We start from the raw sequence: 27,541 nt of genomic DNA on the forward strand, positions 1-27,541 counted from the left end.
GAAATGTCTTTTTCTTTTATTTGCATCTGTAGGACCACTATCCTGCAAGGGCCTAATGGAGGCTTGCAGTATGTAACAAATAAATAAATAAAATAAAATATAAATTCGCAAGGGTAATGCTTATTTTCAAAATGAATTGACTGGCATCTTGTCAAGAACAAACCTCAACAGCCAGTATGCCATTGCCAGTTTATCCTGTACAAGAAAATTTTACCTTAGGTACGCGCTATTTTAGGCCAGATTTGATCCGAGTACGAAGGTGCGTATAAGTTATGGTAAACCATTTTGATCCTTTCAGCGTGATTATTCGCCTGGATCACGGCGCCGAGTGAAAAAAAAAATGTTGGTTAGGAAAACAAGCATTGTGATTGCCGCTCAGCGTTTCTATAAAAGGTAGACTGAAAGGGTTTGTCCTAAAACTTTCGTGATATTTTGAAAATATTATTGCTTTTAGTTCATTTGCGTCGTCATCATATACAGAGCGTGGCCATAAGGACTAACACATTTGCCACTTCGACGCATGCTATGACGCCCAGGCCCATAGTGGTAGCGGGCCCTCGAAAACAATCTGCTAAATTTGACGGGCATCTGCCATGCCCCAGCGGAGGACTGAGGTTTAATTTCAGCCACCTGGCCAGACCACGGGAAATGGCATGCCACTTTTGTTGGGTGCAGTTATGACTGCGCCATAGAAAAATTAGAGTCAATAATTCTTATACAAAGTGCATAACTGCATGGACTTGCCACATGCAGTATACTTTACGCTTGTATACGTCACATATATGTCTAGACTTTACGCATACGCACAAGATTAAGTTTGAATCACACAAAAATGATTTGAATAATTCAAAAAAGACCCGTGGGATAACCGGTCTCCAAATGGAGCTCAATGTCCATCAAGGTCGGTCTGGTCGGGAGACCAGGCATGGTTGTCACGTCTCCCGCCAGCGCGTAGACGAATCCCGCGCCAGCGCTGAGTCGCAACTCCCTCACGGGCAGCACGAAGTCCTTGGGAGCGCCCAGCAATTTAGGATCGTGGGAGAACGAGAGCGGCGTCTTGGCGATGCAGACGGCCAACTTGCCATAGCCCTGCTTCTCAAACCTCTCGGCCTGCGCCTTAGCCTCCTCCCTGAGGTCCACACCGCTAGCGCCGTAGATGGTACGCGCCACGGCGTCGATCTTCGCCATGATGTTCATATTGAGGTCGTACGCAAACCGCAGCTTGGGACGCTGCTCAGCGCAGGCCTTCATGAGGGCGCGTCCAAGGTCCAGGGCGCCCTCGCCGCCGTCGGCCCAGTGGCTACAGATCACGGCGTCTTTGGCGCCGGCCGCGAGGCTTAGCTCGCGCAGGAGTTCCAGCTCTGCCTTGCTGTCCGACGAGAAGCCGTTGATGGCGACCACGGCCGGCAGACCCAGCTTCCCGCAGTTCTCGATGTGGCGAGCCAGATTGCAGAAACCCTGGCGTAGCAGGGGGATGTTTTCGCAACCGTACTCTGGTGGCAGCGGGGACCCCAGCAAGACCGGTGGCCCGCCTCCGTGGACCTTGAGAGCCCGCAGTGTGGCGACGATCACGACGGCGCTAGGGGAGAGCCCCGACGCGCGGCACTTGATGTCGACAAACTTCTCCATGCCGTTGTCGGCGCCAAAACCCCCCTCGGTCACTGAAAAACAATCAAAACAATGTGGACGTCACTTGTAGAATAGTGTTGTGTCATGGCCGCATGATCACTGTCGGTTCCTGTTTCCTGAGTTCGACGGATGTGCAGCACAGCGGGCAGGAGCGATGATTTTGCGCACGCTCGGGTCTCGCGTCACTTTCTTTACTTCAAGTATCGCGGGAGAAGCGAACGTCGCTCTTGTAGGAAACGCGACAGGCGCGACGACATGAGGCGCGGTTCGTGCATGCGCCCTCGTGCATCTCCCGGGTCAGTGTTCGTTTAAATATCCTGCAACCCAACACCACGGTCACGCATTCTGGTGAGTAACCTCCATAAGAACCGAAAGTTGGGCTAGTATTCCTTGTGGCAAACAGCGCGAAAAATGCAGAGGACAAAAGATGATAACTTTCAGTCCTTGTCCTAGCTGTTTCCGCACTGTTTTCCATAGTGAACCTTCGTAATGATTATTGGAAACGGAACACAAGCTACAATTTTCGGCAGAGCGCATTACTGACCGACGTATCCTCGGGGGCCGACCAGCTTCAGGGCTATCCGGTCGGCGATGACGGACGAGTTGCCGTGCGCAATGTTGGCGAAGGGACCGCAATGGATGAGTACGGGGGTGCCTTCCAGGGTTTGCAGCAGCGTTGGGCACGACGCCTCTCGCAACAGCACCAACATGGCGCCCGCAGCACCCTACGCCAGACGAAACATTGAACTGCGAACCATACATATACAGCCACCGACAAAATGAGAACAGCAAGAGGGCGTCTTTCGAAAGCTCGGTCTCCAGCACGTGTGCTCGAGGTAGTTGCGTCCTCTGGTCCCTCCTGCTGTGAGCCGACCAGTGGCGTAGCCAGGAATTTTTTATGGGGGGGAGGGGGGGTGGCGGCCTGAGGTGGCTGGGATGTCTATAACTTGGGATGCAGAGAGAGGGAAAGGGGTTAAATTGCATGTGTATATTTAGGGTCGGCTGGATTTGGGGGGGGGGGGGGGCTAAAGCCCCTTAAACCACCCCCCCCCCCCCCCCCCCCCCTGAGCTACGCCCCTGCCTACTGGTAAGCATTCAGGGAGCCTAAACTCGGGCGGCCACAGGGTTTAGGCCTACTGGTAAATTTACTTGATGTGTATATACTGTAGTTTGTGTTTAATGTATAGTGTTTGTAGTGTTGGAAACTACTTTATGTACATTGTACTTAAAGCTAGTACAACTTCAATTAAATTTAGAAAACTTGTACTTCACTTGAAGTACATTATCTGAGTATATGTACTTGTACTTTCCTTAAAGGACTTTTTTCTTGTAATTTTTGAGGGAAGTACAACTCCCGACTTCACACTGCATACCCCAAATTTGGTCTTCTGCTAAATTTGTCTTACAAAATTATGCTGGTCGACTCTGAAGTGATACTGCAGGGGGGATATTCTACTCTCAGCAGAGACGCGAGCAGACGACGCATCGTTCCGGTGGCATCTGCTGTAAAACGGCGTGTAACATAAACGGCATAAACGGCATATTGTCATGTGAAAACTCGCGACTGCCTTTCGAGACGTTATCTGGTCATCTCTCCGAGTGAAGCAATGCCGGCTGTAAGACGAATACAAATAAGTGCCTTATGAGTTGATTGTGTTAAATAGTTTTTCAGCGGGAGTAAAGGAATTACTCTGTGGCCACTTGACTTTATCCACTATTCGTCGCAATTTCCGAAGATAAGTGATGCTCCCCCGATTACCCCTGAGGCAATGCATATCACTGGACGCCATATTTGAGGTAACTGCTCACAGCGCATGTTTGGGAGGAGTTTCCCGTCAGCTCTATAGCAATCACAAGAGGTGAAGGGAAGGAGAAGCTCTCTTCTCACCGGGACCTTCCTTTGTATGTCCCGGGCTTCCCCCAGATGTTGCTATTCTCTCTCTAGAGGATTATAGAAGATTAACTTTCACTCAAAATTCGTACAACAGCAGCTTTCCCCTCTCTCTCTTCCCCGGTGGTTCGAAAGCAGCAGCAAGCTCAGCTATGACCGCCAGTGAATACACCCTATAGGGCAGTGGCATCCACAAAAAAAAGGGGGAAGGAACACGCCCTGTGCAGCACTCAGAAGGGTGCAGCTGGGCAGTGAAAAGGGGGGGGGGGTCGCGGCGGGCCACCGCCCCCGGTGCCGCTGACCATATATTGACGCAACTGCTATAGGGTAATGAAAGGGCACCATGAAAGATCCTGTTAAAAAGTACTCGTTTGAAAGTATGTACATTGTATTTATAGTACTTCACTTAAAGCACAATGTGCCCGGCGTATACTTACTACTTTACTTGAAGTGCATAACCTCTCACTTAGTTTGTACTTTACTTGTTGCATCATCTCCCGATAGGCACAGCGAGCAGACGACGCACTCTGTTGTCTGCTAGCTGCGCCTATCGGAGGATGGCGCCACAAGTTAATAGTGTAGCTAACTCAGTCGTTTGCGAACGTGAGAGCAACTAACTTTGGAAAGCGTGTTGCTTTCATTTTTTCAGGAAGAAAACTGAGCCTTGAAATTTCACACGGTAAAACTGAACGACTCAGTGCACATTCGGTGAAAATGTGAGTTTTCTACGTTTTCATTTTGTTTCGTGGCACGTGAATAAATGGGAGCGGTAGTCCGCTCCCTCAACCGAATGGACGACGTTCGGTGTGTGTTTGCGACACGAGGGCCGGTTTGCCGATCAACGCGGGCATCTCTGCCGGAGGTTGACGCACCTGCAAGAGGCATTTTGGGGATCACGTGACCGACTCCGTGGGAAGAAAGCACCTAGAGTTGCAGCCGATTCCGCTCAGCAAGCATGAGCCTTGCCTGCTGTTTTCTTGTAATTCTCGATTAACACAACCTACCCCAGAAATAACTTTACATGCCGATCCTGAAGTACACGAATGCGGTTAATTACACTTACATTTCAAGCCTCTTCACACTTTTTCTGCATGCAAGATTAGACTTTAAAGGGATACTTCAACGCAAATTTGAAATATACCTGTCGTGTTCAAAAATATGTTGAGTATGAACCACAATATCCGTAAATGACAATCGCACGTTTGTATTTTGAGCCTGGTGGCTGTATTTTTTGTTACAAACAGCCCACTCGGGCAAGCGCTCGGAGAACAGCCAGCAAAGACTACGTGACATCCAACGCAATCGTGACATAGGTCGTTTCGGGACGAGCAAAGCTATGGGGAGGCTCACGTTGAGAGTATGGCCTAGTCGTTCCAGCCACCGAAGCGGCTGCTTTTGTACGAATTTTGAGTGACGGGTTAATCTTCTATAATCTAGTAGAGGGACATTAGCGACTTCTGGGTCACACAAAAGGAATTCTCGGGAAGAGCGGAGTTCCTCTTACGCCTCTTCTCTTGTCGTGGCGGGAGGCGAGACAGGTGCCGTCGCTACCTCTCAAGGTTGCTAGACGGGCATTACAGACGAGGCGTTAGTGACATCTACCAGGTGCTCTTTGCTAATCGTTTAATTCATTTTAAAATTCCTTTTCGTGACTTTTAGAGCGCAGCTCTTAGGTGCCCGTTTCCGGCTTGAGCGGCGTCGCCGTCGGCGTAACCAAGGTTATCCCAAGGTCACGTGACCCCTAAGGTCACGTGACCCCCCAAGGTGACCCCACGTGACACCCCAAAGTCACTCCACGTGACACCCCAAGGTCACGTGACACCCCAAGGTCACGTGACCCCCCCCTTCCCGAAGCCATGTGACAACCCCCCCCCCCCCGGAGCATATTAAAGAATGAGGGGAGGAAGAGGAGAAGGAGGAGGGGTCTATCCTCCCCTCAGTACCCTTCACTCCTCCTCCTCAAGAGCTGCGCTCCAATTCGGCGTTACAGGGAGTTGTAAACGGCTTTCACTTTTTTTAAACAAGATATTGCGGTGTTCGATGTGACACAGCTCCTTTGAACACATATAAACCAAAAAATAAGCGCCGAAATTTCATTGAAGTGTCCCTTTAAAAGCGAGGACGGGTCCCGGCAACCCATCCTCGAAGCCCGCGCTGAAAGCGAGGCAACCGAAGCTCCCTCCTGCCATAGTGTATGTGCTTATACCCCTTTGCTGATGTGGACAAAAGTCCGTGTTGGCGTGTTAAAGTTGTTGGAAGCTTCAAAACATCGGACAACAAAAAAGTGGGTGAACTTTGGATTTGGCAAAACGCCTTCCAAAAGCGTTTTTACTTTAAAAAGGCAGAAAAAAAAAAAAAGCTAATTGGGGGAAAAAAAGCATTTCTGACTTTATTTGTATTTTTATTGACAAAACTATCCAAAATTGACTCATTGTGTTTTCCTTTTTTTATTCCTTCAAGGCGCTGCATGGTGTTTTGCGCATCACACACTAACCAACACAATGCAAAAAAAAAAAAAAAAGTTGCAAAACACAAAAACAAGATTTGTTTTTGAGAACAGAAGGCGGAGGGGGTCTTTTAAACGCAAGTTTCCGTTCTGTGGTGCTGTCTACAATAGCATACCAGCCTTGCAGTGCTTCTGTCAAGTGTCGTCTACACAGTGTCCGTCCTATCAACCACTCTTTTGAGTGAAGCCAAGCCAGATAAAATGGGTACAGAATAGATTATTTGCTGGCTGGAGTCGACAAGTCTGAGGTTTCAGAAGTGCGCTGATAGTGTCACACATCAACAATGTCCTTCGCCATACAAAAATGTGGCAACCCGCTCTCGCCAGTTTTTTTTTTTTAATTATATTGAATAAACCTGAGACTGGGGCAGAAATGAACATATAACTTATATGTTAACTTCTGCCCCAGTATTAGGTTTATTCAAAGTGGTTAACATTCATCAGCTCGCCTGCACCCTTACTATATTATCTCTTCCTCTTTTTTTTTTTGTTTTTGTCAAAAGAATTTTTTTTTTTTTTGACAAGGTTTGTTTGTGTTTTTGATGGAGGCCTAGAGGCCTCCGGTGCTGTTCAAGTCTCGAAAACGGGAAAGGGAAAGATATGAGGGCGCAACAGAACAGATGAAGGCGGCGGTGATGCCAAGTCTGACGAGCACCGATGCCACAGAAATGCAGAGGAGTCGCGGAAAAAAGCCGTGATGTTTGCCTGATGGGTGTCCAAACAGAAGATGGACTCCCAGACTTTCACTTCACGTGGTGGAGAAGTGTCTCTTCGCGCGTTCTGAAGTATCCTGAAAATTACTGAAGAACCATCCCAGCCTCTCCTTATTCCTATTCTATTTTTCCTTTCATGCCGGGAAATTCAACATTATAAAATACAATATTTAAAAAAAATGGGCAACTGTTGACGACAGCACTGGAAGAAAGGTAAAAACAAACAACATATTATATTTTTTTTTTCTTGAGCCCTTTAGATTTGCCATCAATTATAATATCCTCATTGATTGTGCCTAACTTGTAATGCATTGTTTATATTTTTTTTCTTGCTCTCTTTTTTTAGCAATGCCTTTCGGGCCTTGAGGAAACAATAAATGAAGTATTAGGGGTATACGATACGGTGCTACTGATTTACGAATATACGATGGAGCATATACGATCGGGTGAAACAAAAGGTGACAAAATGAAAGCCTTTTACAACTCCCTGTAACGCCGAATTAGAGCGCAGCTCTTAAGGAGGAGGAGGGAAGGGTACACCCCTCCTTCCTCCTCTTCCCCTCGTGATCCTGCCTGCTACTCCCTCTCCCCTCCTCCCTCGTCCTCCTCCCCTCCTCCTCCACCCCCTCCTCCTCCCTCCCACTCCTGTCCTCCTTGGGAGGGGTCACGTGACCTCGCGGTTACGCCGACGGCGACGCCACTCAAGCCGGAAACGGGCCCCTAAGAGCTGCGCTCTAAAAATTAGAGGACACTTAGGACTGCTTACGTGTAGCAATGCGAAACCATTGCTACATGCATCGCATTCCTACAAGCAGTGCGCATGATGATTGATGATGTGCCACGTCTTCCCTTTTCACATGGCGCTCTGGCGGTGACATCACGCTTTCCCACTGCGCAGGCGCTGCGAACCCCGCCGGCTTCACGGCTTCCGTGACAATGCATCTGCGTTGCTCTGCTTTGCTTTGTGTCTTATTTCTGAAGCGCGTCCGCTCTGACCTCGAACAGCCTCGCCGGCTTCTACGACAAAGCAGCTGATATCACGCGTCGCATCCACTGGGACTTTAGGTACCGTTTCGCTCAGCCAATGGGAAAATGAATTTAGATGCCGTTTTTCACTGCTACAGATACCGCCAGCTTCCCTCCATGGGACAGTGAATGCTTTAGCATTAAAAATCTTTAGAGGACGTGAAAACAAAGAGTGAACAGGTGCGGGAAGTCACCAGATCGTCAGCGGTAACAGGCTCTCCCTGGCGGCTGGTTCCAACCACGATGCGACGAAGACGGTCGCGCAGGTCTTGCAGGTCGTTGGCCAGTGCCAGCACGGCCATCACTTCGCTTGCAGGGGTGATGTCGAACTGCGTCTACAAAGGCAAACATTGCGGACAGTCACGATTGTCTATGTACGACGTTTAGTCTATCTTAGCAGCTAACTTTACTGCCAAGGATAAAGATTTCGCGTAACCCAGTGAAATAAACCAACGAATGGAGAGCATGGAAACTGTTCGAAAAGGTGTCTAGGTGACGCATTCACCATACTCCAATTTTATTTAATTATGTGCTTTGGGAAAAGGGGGGGGGGGGGGGGGGGGTGGTATTAAGCCAAAAAAAAAAACTGTTTTTCCCCCTATGCAGAAAAAAGAAAACGGCAAAAAAAAAAAAAAAAAAAACATTCTGGTTGACATTGCTGCTCACAGATCGCAGAATTTTGATTCACAATATTTTCTTTATAATGGTAAAACCAAAAACTTGGTCGAGAAAAAAAAATCCGACTACGACGCCCTAGCAAGGTGTCTAATCGAATTATGGTCGCGCCCTGAGGCAACACCACCCTGAGGCCGTACTTGCAGACGTGGGGGAGGGAGGGAGGGGGTAAGAAGGGTAATCCCCCTGGCTACACCACTGTGGAACGGCGACCCCTCTTTTACCTCTCGCGACACCTTGCACTCAGCCGGTCCCTGGCCCACGGTGATGCGCCGCAGGAACCGATCGTTTGTGTCCATCACTGCGCAACGGCAAGATACAGTGTGGGCCAGTGTTAGTAATTAGTGGTTTTTTCACTCTAAAAATACCACTCAGTCTCCTCTGAAATGTAGCACTAAAGTCGACGCCATTTATCTCTATATGTGCATTTCAGGGGACTTAGTCGGCCGCTATTTCCTCCTTGGAAAATATTAGAACATCAACGGGCATCTTTGAAACAAATTTGGCGTCTGGGTGGAGAGTGAGTGATCGGCGATGCAAATTTTATTCTCAAGGAAATAAAACATTACACTAAAAGAAGAAAGAAAAGTATTTAATACAAATTATAGTACTTTAGAGACAATCTATTGTCAAAGTTTTCTGTTTGAGTTCCCTTTAAGCAGACCGGCTGGACTGTGTGAAATGTACTTCAGACAAGGATAAACAAGAATCGAAACGCACTTAAACTCCCAACACTGGTGCTGTCCCCAGGCTTAGGCTAGTGCAATATACATTACAGCGAAGTTGGCTGCTTTTTAAAAAAGGCGGTAGTTCGTTGGCAAACTACCACTTTTCTAAAAACCGGTAGTTCGCCACTAGCGATACCTCGAGCCCAACTTCAAAGGACCTCTAGAAACCGCAACGATTATTGATCTCGGACGCTACAAATCATCCCAGCCAATGAAGCAAAAAAAAAAAAAAAAATCAAATTGTGTTTTACCTATAAATTAACGACGGGCCCCAGCAGAGAACTGAGGATTAATTTGGACCACCTGGGGATCTTTGGACGTACGACCGAAATCACGGCGCCTTCTCCACAATAAACTTCCATCAGATTCCGCGCACCTCGGCCGGGATTTGAACCTGCCACCTGAGGATCCGTAGGCTGGCGTTTTGCTTTGCCTCGGAGCTAACGTTGGAGCCAAGGAGGATAGAAGGGTAGGAGAGCATGATGCCAGTCGCGTAGCCTCCACAAACCATGCTCCCTTGACGCCTCGCCTCTTTCTCATTTTCCTCCTTACTCTCCTCACTTATCAGGCAACGTGACCACATCAAGTGACCTTAGCTAGCCTTCGTCTAGCTATGGGGTACTACAATACACCACAGTCTAGCCTTCGATCTGATAAAACCTACCAGACGAAGCGCACGCAAGCCTGCAAGCAACGTTACTAAAACACTCAGCTGGGAAACTCGCCGTCGAAACCTGGGCTGCTGGCGTCCACCGAGACCGAGCTAAATACGACAACAGCGCCACTCCTTATCATTTATCATTTGTCTGTAGTGTGGTCACCTTGAGCTTTTAGAAAGCATGTTTTTGCGTAAAAACAAATGGAAAACACTCTTTTTGTATGAAATTTATTAGTTTAGTACAAAATGAAGGGCGCGTGATGTTTTTAGAAACTTTAGTTCGCAAGGTTTTGGGGCACAATTAATATTGCTTTGACACAACCATGCCTCAGCGGTGCTTCCAGGTAGCGCGTCCCGACCTAGGTGTATTTTAACTTCGGTAGTAAGACGCGGCGCGTTCGGCGCAAAATGGCCGATTAAAGCCACGTGCAGTTCTTCGAGTGGTGGCCGCTGTGGGAGAACTGGCGGCGTTGTGTTCGCCATTATCTCGGTGCTCGAGGACAGATCGGGGACACTTTTTCAGGGCAGTCTCTATGGCAGTTTCCCAACTGAGTGGTTTAGTAACGTTGCCTGCAAGGAATCCTTCTACAATTAACCATCCATAGATCTACGGTCACGTTGGCCACAATATCGTTTAAACTTTTTATGACTAGGCTTCACCTATATTGCAACAATGCAGTGGAAGGTACAGGCCTGCGTTCCCTCTCCCATTTTGAGCGCGCGCGGGCTCTCCTCCTCTCCCCGGAAATGGAAAGAGGTGGAGAGCCCGAGCCCGCGCAACACCTTGGCCCGCGCACAGCTTTGCTGCGCACAAAATGAGAGAGGGAACGCGTGCCTGTACCTTCCACTGCATTGCCAAGAAAAGTTCCTAGGTCGGAGCCACCGAGGCGGCACCCAGCCAATCAAGCGTTATGAACGTATGCTACAACGTCACCGTCAAGTTCGGGGCACGTTTAACCGTAGGTGGCGCGAGCTGCCGCCCAATACGAAGGGCATACAAGCTATCATTTATCCATGCATAAAAATCAATTATCATCATCATCGGTAAAACCGGTGTCTCCGCTTGTTTACAAGCAGGACGGGAGGCGGGCGTCGGCTGATTCGCCCGTGTCTACGCGTGTCCCAGCCGTTCGAGCAGCTGGTTTGAGGAAGGCAAAACGCTCACCCCTGTTCCAGGTAATGCTCGCCGGATCCACATCGAGCCTTGCGAACCGTCTCATTTGCTCGGGGCTCAGCTGGTCGGGCTCCAAATCGGTCGGGATGCCCAGCTTGGCCAGCCTCCGCTTTTGCGACTCCGTGAAGCACTTGGCGCCCTTGCGAGGCGTCACCAGCCGCGCAAACAGGGCGGCATCGCTCTGAGTCGCCTCGTGCAGCATTCTTGCATCGAGTTGGGCGGCGAGCAGATTATTCGCAGCCGTCACGGCGTGCATGTCGCCGGTGAGGTGCAAGTTGAGCTCATCCATGGGGATCACTTGAGCGTAACCGCCGCCGGCCGCCCCGCCCTTGATGCCGAACGTAGGGCCTTGCGACGGCTGTCGCAGGCAGGCGATCGCGTTTTGGCCGAGGTGCGCCCCCAGGGCCTGAACCAGCCCCACCGAAGTCGTGCTCTTGCCTTCGCCCAGCGGTGTCGGATTCACGCCGGTCACCAGAACGTAGTGCCCGTCGGCGCCTTGTCGGTCGAGGAGGGAGAGGTTGAGTTTGGCCTTGTGGCGGCCGTACGGCTCCCAGTCATCCTGACCGAGGCCCATTTCCCGGGCCAGCTCGGCGACGTCCTTGGGTCTTTGCGAGCAGGCGATGTCAATATCCGATGGAACCGGGAACTGCCGCTGGAGCGGCAGGAACCGCATAGTCCAGCTTGCTGCTGTCTGCACGCCAAAGGAATCACTGTTTCAGTGACGACCGTCGGGTCTGCGGGAAGGTTAAGGATGCATCGAACACTTACCATGGCTGAGCGCTTCAGGTCTGTGTAGTGAACGTAGCGGCGAAAAATACAGCCCGGAGTGCCGAGATCGTGTTCTTTCCCTGGCACCGATAGCGGGAATGCACTCAAGGCCACTTTATCTCCGCGAGGGCTGTTTGACGACTGTATTTTCCTTCTCCCAGTCGAGTCCACCCTGGCGATTCGTTTTGGCGCGAGATACATGACGAGTGTCGGCGTGCGTCGGTGCGTTAATTGACCTACACTCTGCGTTAACATATTTCGTGCTATATATTGCCTAGTCTAGTGTAATCCCCAGTGCTGGAGCCCTGTGGCCCTGTACTAATGCCCCCCGCCCCGCCCCCTTTTCTTTCTTTTTTTTTTTTTTTTGTTTTTTGCCAGGCGTTTTATTATGGTATCAGAAGACCACCCAGTCAATATTTTGCTGCAGCGTTACGTATATTTTTCATAACGTAAAAAAAATAAAAACGCAACTGCTCGAAACTGAAACTAGACTGGAGAGGAAGAATTCTAGAGGAGGGAAAAGTTACCAAAAATCACGTGGCTGTGCAACTTTTTTTTTTTTTTTTAAGCCACAACAGATGGGTATTATAACGTCTTTTTTTTATTTTTAGCATTGAGTGCGTGTCTTCGATGACCCACGACTTTATCTATGGTGGTCATGGTGGTTGTGTCTAAGCCATAGAAAATGGCACGTGACCATTAAGAAGAGAGTGAGCGCTACTCAAACCGGCCAGTTCTCATTCGGCGGTTTTTGGGCAGAAAGAAAACGAATTTCGAGTTGCAAATTGTGTTCTGGATAGTTGAGATCTCGTATGTCATGTACAAATAAAAACTTTATCATGTACAAATAAAAGCCTAAATACCCTGCGAGTCCGCTCCGCCTACGGATCTCCAGTGGAACTAAACTTAGGTTAGTTCCACTGGGGATCCGATGGAACTAACGGGAATGGAAGTCATCTGTGCTCGTCGAGGTTTGTGTTTGAGAAAACAATTGAATATCATTGTTATTGCCTCGAAATGCATCGTCCGTGCAACATCTGAATTTTATATGCGCCTCTGCACAAGTACTTGAATTTTAAACTGATCCAATCGCATCCTAGCGTGAAGTGCTTTTGTTGGCAACATTGAAGCTCCGACGTCACATAATGCAAAGCAAGCATTTTCGTCTCGTTTGCCTGCGAGTGAATGCAGCAGCTTGCTTCATTTTTGTTGTGCTCGACTTGTTTCGTGGATGTGTGAAATTTGTGTTGCGCGGTTGAGTGCCACAACCACCGGGCAGCAGCTGCAACCTGCAAGACGTGCAGCGATGAGCAAAATGGATCATCACGGTGCGTAGCAGCACTGGGTTTCCGTCAAGATCGAGATCCCGCTTATGCAGTAATCATTCCTTGAGGAGAGCTACCAGCCGAGCTCTAAGCGGATAGAAGGTTCGTAAGCTGAGGTGCGATATGCTGTGCCAACGATATTCAATTACTTCTGCCCACTTTTCGCGCATATTGGATCAATCGGTTTGACTATGCAGCGAAACCAAAACCAACAGCTAGACCATCTTGAAACGATGCCAAAGTTATATTTAGCACGCATACAGCCAGAATTCGTTTGACCTACGTGCGAAAATGGAGCGTGGCCACGATTCACAAAGCTCGTCAGAGTTAAGTAACGATCTGGAAATGTTACATGCATTTTGAACGACTCTCCGTTTGCCGCCGAGGGAACGACCTACAGTCGCATCAGCAATCCAGTGGATCCGCCAATATGTGGACCCAGATGCCGCTTCAGAGGAAAAATCTGTATCCTTCTCTTTGCAAGCGCCCCTTGTCCGATCAATGGCCATCGCAGTTGTGCATGTTCGAAACGGCATATGCTTGCTCGAAGCCAACGGCTGTTTTCGAGCAATATCCTGCTAAAAGGCACGACTTTTTTGCACATGCTTGGGAACTGCATTACAGGAAATGTATTTCAGTAGGATATAGCCTAGGAGGCTATACAATTCGGAACAAAACGCAAGGTATCCAATGACAAACGCTTGTTATCCCGACCATTCGACGATCCTTTGCATTATGCGACGTCACGCAGCAGCTATAGATGTCAACCATTAACTGGCGAAATTTGGGGTGCAGTTTTGTACACACACTCATGAAAGGTGCAATTAATATTGGGACATCATATATCAAAATAAAAACAATGTTTGTCTATGTGAAGGGTCCCTCAATGCAACTGGCGCATAAACGTAAGTACTTCCGGTTTCGACCAGGTAATCCCTTTAAGCCGAGACTAAAAGCTCCATCTTCAGCACAAGCTCGCTGGCTTCCGCAGGTTTTTCGGTTGCGCATGCCTGCGTGCTCACACTTATGTTAGCAAGGGCAGAAGGCTCGCTCTGAAGGCGGAACTTCTAGTCTCAGCTCAAGGGTGAACGGAGTATAGTGCATTGGCCCTACGCGCTGCCTGTGGGTGTAAGCATATGCAAACGCATAGGCATGTCTGCTCCTTGGGTACCTGCCCCACAGGAATACCGTAGAATACCGTGCATCCGCCCATATCACATTAAGCGCCTATACCCAAATTTGTAAGGTCCGAGAAAATATGCACGGTACATTTATATGTAGAATTGATGACCGGACAAGCACCCATCCCCCATTTTTTTCATGGTTACCTCAAAATTTTGGGTGGGCGCTTGCCCGGTATTTTACGGTAGACATATGCTAACAGCCCGATTTGTTTGCTTCTTTTTTTAAGTCCTACGACTACATCAGATGAAGGTTTTTAGTTGTTCACATCTACTCAATGTGTAGACAGCCCAACTAGTTTATCCGCACCTGCGTGCCGCCCCCCTCCCCACCCACACACTACTACTGACCTTAACCCTTACCCGTTGACTTTATGCTTTGTAGTTTGACAGGCAGTTTATTCTTCAATAAACATTTTTATTCATTCAAGTCCCACAGGATTTGAGACTTATTTCAAGTACCCATTTCTGGAACCACTATAATTTAATCATCCATTAATTGCCATTTTTGAAACCACTTAAAGTATTTCTTTATAACCTTACATCCTTTGACAAGAATCAGGGCCTCAAGCTCCAATTAGTAAAATAAAAAGACAACAACGCAGATGTACTTTAATATATTTATATCAACCTTGGAAATAAAACAATCCCAATGAAACGAGTATGCACGCAGTAGCAGTTTTATTGCTGTGCAGCTGGCACGTCCGGCACAGGTTCACTTCAGTATGGCAATCTAAAACTGCAAGAGAACAAAATCGTGACTTAGTACAACTCCTGCACATCTCACTTATGGAAACGTGCGGCACCGGAAGTGATCAGGAAGTGGGGATTCTGAGGGGAGGAGGGGGATTGCCTCCTCCTCTCCTTCTGTTCCAACACGCCGCAAACACCCAGGTTTCATTTCGGGGTTGGGGCCACGCAGCTACCATACTCCCTTTCACTTTACAGTGAACTGCAGCAAACGTCAGGGGTGAAGGGGGGGTTGGGGCCAAGGTGGCTGGGATGCCTATGACCTTGGGGTGTGGAGGGGGGCAGGGGCCCCTCTCCCCACCCCAAGGTCATGGGCATCCCAGCTCCACACCCCCCCACCCTGGCTACACCACCGTCCCGGAGATCACTTGACGCTACAGTCCATCGCGAGGTGAAGGTGAACTTGCGGTGCAATGTGGCATCACCGACCCGAGATCTTGTCTGTACTACAGTGCTGCTAAATTTATGTTGCAATTTTAGTGCACAATACACACTTTCAATTGCAGATTCTGGCAGCTTTGTTGAAAGTTTAAATGCTAGGCGACACAAGGATGCCTTTTAGACATAATTCTAAGCTCTGGCATAGCTTGTGAGCAAACACTGGTCATCAACTGATGGATGGTCTAAAAAGCGATAGCCAGACATCAAGAAACCGCAGCTACAGTGGCTTAAAGGGGGCAGTGTAACGAACGAAACTGGAGAAGCGGCACGGCGTTGGAAGACGGCCGCGGGTGGCGCTGGCGCTTGCAGCACCGTCGTTCTGGCTATGGCTCCGGCCGATTCGCAGCAGTCGACTACACTGCCGTCTGCTAGTTTCCCATTTTTATTTACCTACGAACACAAATCGTGTCGTGGGAAGTTCATTGGAAACAAATAATTGTTATTGAGGTATTTATATTAGTTATGAAGCGTGTTAGGGTGCCTCTATCTGCCAGCCGGTGGAGGCACCCGAACGAAGCTGCGGATCAAAGCGCCACCTACACCGTCTTCCAAAAAGTGGCCGTTCCCGATGCATGGTGAGGGCTACGCAGTAACTACACTACCATTTTTTAAGCCACTGTACCGCAGCTACAGAGGTGAGTAGCACTGCTTGTTTGCCCGTAGAAACGGCATGCGCCGAGCCCCCAGTAACAGAGATAAAAACGTTAAGACCATAGGCTAGAAAAGTCTCCAAAACTACGAACGACCTTACACAGAATTGAATACACCCAGGTTTAAACCCTGCAAAACAAGATGAAAGAGCGTGTTGGTGAAAATACAGGAGTCAAAGAAAGAATAAAAACACTTGGGGACAAGGAACTGTGCTGTCTGTCCTTGTCCCTAAGTGTTTTTATTCTTTCTTTGACTCCTGTGTTTAAACCCTGCACTTGCATTTTGGAGGTCGCAACAAAACCTTGACACCACAGAGGTATTCGAATGCCTGGAGATTTCATACCCATTTTTATCTTCAAAAAAGAGGTTGTGGATACTGCAAATTTTTATGAGGTAAAACAAATTGCTAATATACACCTTCGTTGAAAAGCTCAGTCAGCTAGGGGTGGGCGCCACATTCTATGGGGGCCAAATTGTTGATGCCACCCAAGCTTTACTTCTCTACAAAAAGAATTCAGAGTCAAAATGTTTAAAGGGCAGTTATTTTCCTCAAAGCTGTGACTTGCTTAAATTGTTCAGTAGCCATGTGCATGTTTTTGCATGCATATTTGTATATTTACAACTTGTTCACTTCTTAAATTCATGTTTCCAAATGCCAATTTACTGTGCCAGTATTGGTACTTTTCACTATTTTTCATCCCGCTTGTACATGTGCATTACAAGATAAAAAGACTAAAAAAATGTATTTTTGGAATAAAAAGCACTTTTCGTGGACATCAACAGAAACGCGGATGCCATGGGAAGCGTACCTCTTCGCCCTTGGCGGCGAGAGAGGCCTTGAGGCACCGCTTGGCAGAGTCCACCGTGTTGCTGATGAGCATGGCCACCGTCATGGGGCCCACCCCCTCCGGGACCGGCGTGATGTACGAGGCAACCTTCTTCACCTCGTCAAAGTCCACATCTCCCACCAGGCGGGACCCCGAGCTGCGCGTCGCATCTGTAACAAAGCCATGCATGCAGCACATTGCACATGCAGTACAACATGGTTTGCTCAAGCGAACCAATGTGTTCGGGTCAAACAGGGTTGTCATGGAGGAAGAAAGAATGAAACAATTAAAACGGGGACAAAACAACAACATCTTTCATCTGGTTGTGTTTTCCCCGTTTTAATTGTTTTATTCTTTCTTCATCCATGACTTGAACCAACACGCTCATCTCCCAAGCAGGGTTGTCACCTGCCCAATTTTCGACAGTTTTTTTTTTTTTTTTTTTTGATGGCAGGCTGGTTGTTGGTATATCTCAAACCAGCAGTCATTGCTGTTTTCTTAACTACTCAAACACATTTTCCGCTTCCTTTTTTTTTTTTTTTGAGGGGGGGGGGGGGGGGGGGGGCATTTATAAATATATTCTAGAACACTAATGAAAAAAAAAGGACCTGTGAGACACATGCAACTAAAGACACAAGACTGCTAAGTCCTCCCGACAGCTGCCTGCCTTCGGTGGGGAGGGGGTGAATGTTTTTTACGATTTTCAACAATTGTCCGCATGCTGACAGACACGCGTGGTGCTACCACCCTCCCACAGAGGCGGCGGCCATGGCGTTTCCACTTTCTTTCACACTTTTCTACTTGTTTTCTTTTCAGTCGCCTACATCCACATAATGTTAATTTTTTTTTTTTTTTTTATATGGCACTTTTTTGGGGTCTTTGCCTAAACACGGGGATATGTTGAAACATGTGCCGGCTGTCTATAGGAAAGGCTGACTTCTGTAACGAACTGGACCTGCGTGTGTTCCTAAGTGACAGGAGCAGCACTCAACAGAAACGGCTTGGCTCGAGCACTTTCTCATCCCTGCTGCCCATGATGAGTAGAGATGCACGATTTGTCTTTGGTGCTTTATTTTTGACTAAGTGGTACGCATCTATGAGTGTTATTCAGTTCAGTGTTGCGTATTCGTGTACTTACATGTGCTATTGTATTATCTATTTAGCACGTTAATCGAGTTCACTTTGGGAAGGTTGTGCCACAATAAATTTAATTTTTGTATTTAACTGTCAACACATTTTCTTTTTACCAGTTCACCATTTACATAACGAAGATCCAAGGAAGGACTAGATAAACAGCATAATATTCATTGAACTTTATCATTACCAGCATCATCATTCTTCGTGTCCCTGCTTAATGTATGTTTAACTATGTTAAATTCCTTTGCATTATCATGAATCATTGTGCAAGTGTCTTCCACCATAACCATTGCATATTGTCAACACTCGTTGATCATTGTCCTTAGTCTTTTGCACTGCGTGAATGTGCTAAATTCCCACACGCTTTGATTTACGCCTGGGGAGTTTTCTTGGCCACAACTGTTGCGTTAATGTCATAATTAGCTAAATATCAAATTTCAAGTTGAAGTATATATATTCATCCATATTAGCTTTTTGTTTCTTTTAATACTTCCAACATTTATTTTTGTGTCTGAATGCTTATCTAGGTTTATTTATTAAATTTTTCTCGTTTATAATTACCATTTTTTTCCAGTCCTGGCAACTGCAACAGATACCTAATTCGGGCCCTTAGCCACAAAGTTTGAAGAACCCTGAATTAGACTGACAAACCCTGTTCATCGGTTACTGTTCATCGGTTACCGGGGTACGACATTCACAGTATGCAATGCATAGTGCAGTGGCAGTTTGGTGGCAAAGTGTGCCGATGCAGCGAAACCATGCAAGGCGACACATCTCGCTGACGCTCGCAGGCTTACTTACCAGGAATGGCGTTGATTCCACAGTCTATGACCACAGCTCCCGGCTTGACCCAGTCTGCCTTGACCATCCGTGGCCGGCCAATGGCGACCACCAAAATGTCTGCTTCACGGCACTGCATCCAATGCAAAGCACAGCCATTGGGCAAAGGCCACATATACCTCTAACTTGTCCATCTATTTAGTGACTGTCCCCTTCTTCCCTTTTATAGGTCACACCCCTTTTTTTGGGTAATGACTGACCTAAAAGTCCAGCTTTCAACTTTCCTTGGTTCAGCCTAATTACGTTTCAAGAAAAACCACATCAAAACCTTGTTCAACCCAATTACCTTTCAAGAAAAACCACATTGAAACCTTCTTCAACCCAATCACCTTTCAAGAAAAACCGCATCAAAACAACTATTTTAGTGGTAGATTTGAAACAAGTGCCTGCCAAATGTGCCAATTAGGTAACAAAGGAAGTCCAGCTGTTGCATCTGGGAGACCTAAGCTGGTCATGGCCGCCTCGTCTGATGAGGAGGACCTACGTGCTCGGGCTACTTCGCGTGGGTCATAGCGTAGTCCAAAACTGGGACCCGCCGGTGAAGGAAACGACGTCTTTCTCAGTCGGGCTCAGAACAAGACTGCTTCGTCTTTCTCTTTACCTCATATCCATGCATCTGTGCATAGCAATGACTACCATATTTGTTTGCATGTAGCTTGAGGCTTTCTTTGCTGGCAGTGCCCTTTAAAAAGACCATCAAGCCAACTGACACACTCCAACACGTCAGCTTATTCTCCAAGCACACCGGCACGAAGTGAAGCTGCTTCGCACCGGCGTTTCAGCCTTTCTGCACGAAACCAAAGAATTCTGAAGACATTACTCGTCACTTTCAAAAATACTTAACAGCCAAACCATGCTGCAAGTAGAATCGAATAGCAAACAACTATTCGCAAATCATTCGGGATTTCAAATATTTGCGCACCTTAGCTTCCCCCCACATACCCTGGCAGCCAGGTCCTTGGTTTTGGAGTGGCAGGTGGTCACAGTAGCGTGGCTCCACAGCAGCAGGGCGGACATGGGCGAGCCGACAATCTTGCTACGTCCAAGCACCACTGCCCGGGATCCAGCAATGGTCACGCCTGTATTGCATAGAAAGAATATAACTACACTCGCAGTGCAGATGCCAAGTTCAGAGTTTAAGAGCATCCGTGGACACTCTTGATAGGGTGTTTGTGTCATGACCCTGCATTTCTCGAGTCTTTTGGCACTCTTCGATTGAAACAATCAAGCAATAGTGGTGCACCATGAGACAGTGCATTTCATGCACGAGTCTGTCGCCTGGTATGTCTTGGTTGCTGCAACATAGCTAAACGAAGAACAGGCTAAATGCACTACTGACTAGACATATACAAGTCACTCAAGAAAAGTAGTTAGGTTAAGGAGTACCGGCCTCAAAGTTAATTTGAGTAGAATAGAAATGACTGAATTGGAAAGTAATTGAGTTCTAAGTACCGTAAGAAAAGTATAGCGAATTACTTTTGAAGCTACTACTTGTACTTTTCAGTGTAGCGAGAAAATACGGAGGTTTTGATCCATTGGCAAAATCATGCTAGCCTAATAGGAAGACAGCCACTTTCTGACTTCTGTTTGCACTAATATTCTTTATTAGCTCGAAGAACCAATTTGCTCTCAAGCTCTTGTCAGAATGGTCTCTTTCTGCACGCCTTATTGTTTCTTTTTTTTTTTTTTAAAGACATACTGAGGATGTAGCAACTACTTATAGGTTTTGTACTGTCTGAGCTTGGTTTTGAAGCCCAAATTCGCTTGTTTATTGTTTTTATGTAAAGAAGTTTGGGGGATTACAATGGTTTCCCGAACGACTTTCGAACCTTGAAAAAGACTTGCATATTCCAAGGTCTCGGAGGATAGGGCAATACACAGGTAACCTTTGTGATGTTTAGCATGCAATTCTTCAAGTACGGCAAAAATACACAGGAGCAGCACACTGGCTTTGGAGCAGGCACTGTATTGCTGAACAATGGTGTTGCAGCGAAAAACTCGCCTGAACGCTTGATGAGCTCCAGACAGCCCCTTGGGGTGCAGGGTACAAAAAAACCCTCAAGCTCGCCGTGAGCCAAGCGCCCTGCGTTTTGATCGTGAATCCTGAAAGCATGAGACAAACAAGCGTCTCAGAAAGAATGCTCATTTCCATCATCACAGCAGTTTGATTTGTCACATGCCACCCCAACCAGACGCTTTAGGCGGCCCGTCCCAATAAGGAGCGCCCCAAACAAACCTGTCTCGATTTTTCACGGCCCGTCCCAAACTTGACCCGTTTCAAACTTGACCCGCCCCAAGCTTGATCCGCCCCAACTTGACCCGCCCCAACTTGACCCGCCCCAACTTGACCCGCCCCAACTTGACCCGCCCCAACTTGACCCGCCCCAACTTGACCCGCCCCAACTTGACCCGCCCCAACTTGACCCGTCCCAACTTGACCCGTCCCAACTTGACCCGTCCCAACTTGACCCGTCCCAACTTGATCCGTCCCGATATGACATAAGCTTACATTCCATCCGACTCCAGACTAAGTTTGGATATTGGCTTGTCGGGCTACATTTACAACTGATGCTAAATGTCTGGTATCCAACGCTCTCAAGAAAATGGCATTGGAAAGAACTTGGGATGATGCACACGACACCAACATTGCACAAGGCTAACATAAATGAACTCCAAGAAAGCCCAAAACAATTCGGCAAGAAAGAGAGAAAATGGCACCGTAGTGTTTTTTCCCCGATTTTTTAACTCGCTATGTTTCTTCGGAACAATAAATGGGTAAAAAAATATCTTTGCAAAACGGCAAAAACAAAATCTCTTCTGACGATTCCTAGTTGCACCAACGTAAATCAAAATCCCAAAACAAATTTGCTCCAACTTCACCCAAGTATAGCTATTCCCTCCATATCGCACCCCCTTCTTTTTTTTTTTTTTTTTGCAACTAGAGGGAACAAAAGTAACCAGAGAAAGCCTAAAAGCAACGCCCATCGAAAAGGTTTTTCAGAAACCAAATTATCTTTCACTTCGTTGTTGCAAAACAAATTAGGGCTCAAAAGAATTACTGACCCGTCAACATCTTTGTCGGGCGAGACTGCGTTCGTGATGCGGTTGGAATCAATTGTGTTCTCCGAGTCCAGCGGAAGCTGTACGATAATCCCGTGAATGTTGGGGTCGCGGTTCAGAGCTTCCACTTCTTTCACGAGCTGAAATAAGAAAAAGAAGAGAATCAAGTCCCGCAAAAAGTTCATTAGGCAGGTTCCATACCGTGCAATGTACCAGTCAAACACAATAGCGTAATTTCGGCATTAAAAAGGGCACAAACTGCACACGAAGATATTATTTCAGTTTACACCCACAGATGGCGTAACCATGCACTAGAATAGAAGCTCGTAATTTTTTGAAGCCATTCTTTTGTCATTGTGTTCGTAAGTACACTAAGACTTGGCTTTATGCCATGAGGTGCACCTGGGCAAAGGGTTCATAACACTGAACAGAATGTTACCTCGTCTCCTTTCAAGGGCTCTATCTCAACTCGTGAAAATTCCGGAACCTGAACCACTGTTTCATGCAAGAGCCATATGAATGAGTCGTTGAGCGGTTGTGACGCTTAACAGCCCGACAACAGCATAGCTGAGAAAATGAACTGAAAAGTTAGACAAAACAATTTAAAGGTGAAGTAATTAACTCCTTCCCTGACTGCACCACCTAGACGATAAACATGTCAACAAGGTGCGATGGCATATTAACTATGTGGTTGCCCGACCCAACCATGTGCCTAGCATCCCAGTTTCCAAGCTTGCGGTCCTTAGTTTTTGATCGGAACGTAACCGGACAATGCATACCTCTTCTTCAGTGATGCTCCTGGGGAACTTGACATGCTGAGAATCACAGCCAACCTCTTCGGCAGCACGACGCTTCATGCGGATGTAGACATTAGAGTCTTCCCGTCCGCCCACCTGCATTATAAAAAAAAAGCATTGCTTCATGCTTCAGAACACTGGTGTCCACCATAATTAACATTTACCAATTTCACAAAATTGCCGGGTTTTCCACAGTACCAAAGTTTCCCCAACTAAATATCTCAGAAAATAGAGCTGTCAAATTATCCCCACTGATGGTAAGGATTCACCACTGCAGACAGGGGCCACCTGTGAGCTCAAGATGGAAAATAAATAAAAACTAGAGAACTACACTTGCACATAGAAAATTTGTGTTTGAATCATCTCAATACATGTCTGTGCTTCAAAGAAAGTGCATGACAAAGTAACATTCATTGAGAAATTGCCCTGAAATATTTCAGGTCCTTCCTGGCAGAAGACACACTGGCCGTTTAAGTTAATCAAACTACTTTAAACATTCAAAAACTCCCCTGAAAATTTTCAGGTCTTTTCTGGCAGCAGATATGCTAGCTGTTTAAATTATCACACTACCTCAAAAAAGTATCCGACACCAATGTATTTTTTCCCAAAAATATAGCTGTCAAATGCTGAGTCACAACGAAAATTATTTCAAAAAGCCTAGCACATGTCAACAAGAACTGTTACCTGTTCCGTGGCTTATGCATGTAAAGAGTTCTTTATCTAAACACTATTTACCCCCCCCCCCCCCCAAAAAAAAAAAAAAAAATTGCTCATGGTTCCTTTGACATTACACTTCTAAATACTAAATTCCTACCTGAACAATGGTCAGGAGAGGCTTGAATTCTGGGTGCTTAGCCTTAATCTCCTTCACGTCAACGGCCAACTTTTCACGGATCTCTCTGAAACAGATTCATACCCCGACATTAGTTTTCTTGGCTTGAGAACAAGATGGTGTAGTTCAAGAACTCTGAAACAAATCTCGAGTCTTTGCCCAGAATTCAATGCTACGAATAAAAAAACCACGTCAGAGCCCGCAGTGCTGACGGCGAGGCACAGGACAGGATGAATCGTGCGATACATCATGCAGTTGCGCCCTCTAGCTCTGCACATGCAGTCACATGGTTAAAGGGGCCCTGCAATCATATTTAAGCGTCTACCTTTTATGCGGTTTCCACGTCCCTTGGGGTTCGGGCAAGCCAGAGGGCACGGAAAGAGTAGCTAAATATCAGTGCGCCATATTTTAACCGGACGACACGGAAACCTCCTCCACCGATGAGGGCGACCCGCGGTACCGAAAGCGCGCAAAATGTGACGTCTTTGGTCCTGGGCTTACTACTAATCAGAGCCACTAAAAACTTCTTTTTGGTCGAAATACAAAATATAAGTGGCGCGAACCGTTTCAATTATTTATAAAAATAGTTTTTGTTCACTATTATAGATGAAAAAAAGAAAGAAATGCAGTTTATAAAGTACGGAAACAAGAAATGACCCGTCGACATACCCGCCGCCAAGCAGTGGAAAAGGCGGCGCATACTAGAAAGGAGTAGTGGGATAAGGCGCCGACACGGAAAAATCCCGGATGTACGCGGTGGCGCTGCAGTCGTATGGACAAGAGGATACGACCGGCTCCGAGCCTTCCCGAAGGCCTTCGGCGAGAGGCTTTGTCTTGCGGTTTGGCCGTTTCGCGGTATGGCAGCGCGAAGTGGCTCCCATTCTGAACTGATCTTTACCCCGTGTTTGCTGTCATTTGTGGCCAATGAAGTGTCATGCCGAATTAGTGTTTAATCGCGCCGCAAACGCAATGAAAGCCGCCTTGGCTGCCCGCTGCATACAGCCTATCCAGAACATGCTTTAGTGGCGCCCTCTGGCGCCGTCGACACAGAGTGCGGCGGCCGCGAGCGCTCGAAGAGCTCACTATTCGTCCTCTAGTTCACGGCCACTCAAGCCAGGACTAGAGCCACTAAATAAGCTGCGCTTAGAGTATCGGCACACCGTTCCCCTACATTCTTGTGGGCACCGCCATTTTGGCTCGTATGCAGAGCAGACGCAACTGCCGATCGTCATGATTCGAAAGTGTGACTTCCTCAGCATTAGATCCGGTGTTAGGAAGGTCATGTAATATTGCTTTGCTCTGCCGCAAACTGTCTAAACATTTGCGGAGGACAGAAAAGCGTTTCCTATGATTTCAGATAATGCTTCAGATAACTGGCAACCATGATTTTAAGACACAATATGGCCAAGTGTCGTTACTCTGAAGCGTAGCTTATTTAGTGGCACTAGCCAGGACCTACGACGTCATGAAGGAGGTTATTTTTTACTTGTTTCTGTAATTCTAAATTGCCAATAACTTTTAAAATAAAGCGAATTTCGCAAAAAGAGAAGTTTCACTAGGTTACTATATACGTTCAGTGCGCTCAGGTTCGGTGCAAATTAAAAAACAGTAAAAAGTCCTTGCAGGGCCCCTTTAAAGTCGACAGTCAATGGACCAATTTCACTATGTGTTTGGCGCATGCGTGACGCCACCATAACTTTGGTTCACAGGACGCAGATGGCCGTGCATGCTTGTGCCGTCTCATGCTCCACTCGCGCAAAGCTCGAATGCACTACGGCAGCAGTGGCGTAGTCAAACTGACTGTTGAGATCGATCTATTGGCCCAGCCGGCATGCACCTTCGCTGCAAGTTAGGACTGGTTGAGGTCAGCCATCCTCAATGCGCACGGCCAATCACCTTGCACTTCAAACAAACTGCTTCACTCTCTCTCTCTCTCTCTTCCCATCATTGCAGATGATCTAAATGGGTCCTGGCATTTAGGAGAACAAGGTACCCATCATTGGTGGCAAAAATGGATAATGCAGCCCAAAAGATATCATTCTATGTGCCAGAGAAAAGGAACACGTTAAATGCTTCTAGCATAAATGTATTTAACGCATACGGGCACGCAGTACACGATGACTTGCAATTTATTCTCAAGAAATGCGACTCTTCTCGATTGACAAGGCAGTCTGATACGTGCATATCAGTTAAACTCGTGGCAATTTCCACACGTCCAGCGCGATGGCGAGCGTCGCGCCATAAAGCCATCAAGATTAAAAAGAGCACGCTTCTTATCGTGCACGTCTGGGCAGACCGCGTCGCCGGTTGGCGGGGCCCATCCCACAAGGACACGACCTCAACATCTGATAGAGATAAGATGATGAAACAGACAGCCAAGGCATAAACCGCCTCGATTGAAAATTGTCGCTTGCACAACTGCTGTCCAGACACAACGACGCACAGGCTGACGGACTCAATCAAAATTGACTCAATCCGACTTAAAACCGTTAAAACCATGCCTCCGCCTAAGTGGACCCAAAGTTAAAACAAGGCAGCCCAAGCGCGATGGCTCTACCAACGACCACAACTCAAGCGGGATTTATTTCTTGAAAGAGACCGGTTAATACACCTAAGGGCAAGAGGACGAAGCAATACAAACAAACGTGCATTCAATGGGAACAGTAGAAAACTTTTGCGAAGACAGGAACGAAGTGAGAAGAGTTGGCGGACAGTGCTCATTTTCGGTTTCAGCGCCCTCACCCAACCCCGACCCAAACTCCGCGCCAGAAACGCGAAGCAACAGGTTGCATCTCCGCGCACTTCCGCAAAGTTAGCCCTTTTCTTTTTCGCTTGTTTGTATTCTTTGCAGGCGCGGTGACGGCGACGAACTTACTTGGCTATTTGCCGACCGGACAGGATAACTGCTTCTCCCGACGCGTCCGACATGCTTGCTGGAACTGCTAGCCGCTGATGACCGGAGACCAGCAGAAGGCCGTTGAGGACTGAAACAGATTAGTCGGCGTGCCCGAAAACGACGAGGCTTGACGGCGGCGCTATCGAGTTTTCCTCGTAGTACGGCTTCTTGGAGCTCGCTGCCCCTCCGGCGACGATAACGAGACCAACACCGACACGTGATAAGGTGGAAAGAGAGGAACCAGTCCGAGATGAGCGTCGGGCGGCGTGCGGTCAAGAAGCAAAAACAGATCGGCATCTCTAATAGCTGTCTCGAACTGCGCGATCATCATTAGGTCTTGCTTTTTTTATTCAAGGGGTGCCCAACTTTGGGGTGGCTCGGGGTGGTTGGGGCGACGGCAGTGAGCGTTGGACGCGTTGGAGGCTGCGACAGCTGCGAGCCGCGAGGTCTGAAATCGATTTTGCCCTCAACGAGCATGGCGTCGCCCACAGTACGTAATAAAGTAGTGGATGTAGTGCAATGCGTGGCTTGGTTTCGGTTTCAGTTTCATTTCTTTTTTTGCGTTTAAAATATAAAATATTATGTAAAAAAAAAAAACAGATAAAAAAATAAAAAAACCTCGGTAGTTATTTTGAATTTGTTTATGTGACTGCTTTATATTTCTTTAAAGATGATTGCATTAATTTCTTTCTATTTCCAAGTTAAAGTACAGTCATGTTGACAGAACAGAGGATTGATGAGTCAAGCTGTGCAAACTTAATCAAAACAAATCATGCAAACCCATTCCAACGGTTCACAGACACTCCCCACGCGCAGACGCAGCCAGGGGTCTAGCCATCCGTACACAAACTCCAAGTAAAAAAATTTCACCTTGATCGAAAGAAGCATAATAGCGTGTCACTTCGTGATGTTCGCTGTTCGTGATGAGGACGCCCGTTTACTTTTACTTTTATGACGCTGATAACTGAACAAGCCCCACGACCCCCAGTGGACGTGACGAGTTGACTACTAACGTTGTTTAAAAGCTCTTCAATTT

At 47.3% G+C, this 27,541-nt stretch overlaps 1 protein-coding gene across 1 annotated transcript; it reads right to left on the reverse strand.

The window, feature by feature from the left end:
- Positions 1 to 26,865, reverse strand: LOC120838747 (C-1-tetrahydrofolate synthase, cytoplasmic). Its single transcript, XM_040208792.3, has 14 exons — positions 26,485 to 26,865; positions 23,592 to 23,676; positions 22,760 to 22,873; positions 21,984 to 22,120; positions 20,923 to 21,023; positions 19,863 to 19,999; positions 18,882 to 18,993; positions 16,941 to 17,113; position 15,398; positions 10,992 to 11,684; positions 8,665 to 8,741; positions 7,960 to 8,100; positions 2,174 to 2,354; positions 1 to 1,661 (listed from the first exon to the last, which is right to left on the reverse strand). Exons 1-14 carry the CDS (start codon positions 26,535 to 26,537, stop codon positions 847 to 849), a joined length of 2,820 nt encoding a protein of 939 aa, XP_040064726.1. The 5' UTR covers positions 26,538 to 26,865; the 3' UTR covers positions 1 to 846.
- Between the last annotated feature and the right edge of the window lie 676 nt (positions 26,866 to 27,541).

The sequence above is a fragment of the Ixodes scapularis genome, unplaced genomic scaffold, assembly GCF_016920785.2.
Source record: "Ixodes scapularis isolate PalLabHiFi unplaced genomic scaffold, ASM1692078v2 PGA_scaffold4__175_contigs__length_147842914, whole genome shotgun sequence".
Taxonomy (NCBI): Eukaryota; Metazoa; Arthropoda; class Arachnida; order Ixodida; family Ixodidae; genus Ixodes; species Ixodes scapularis.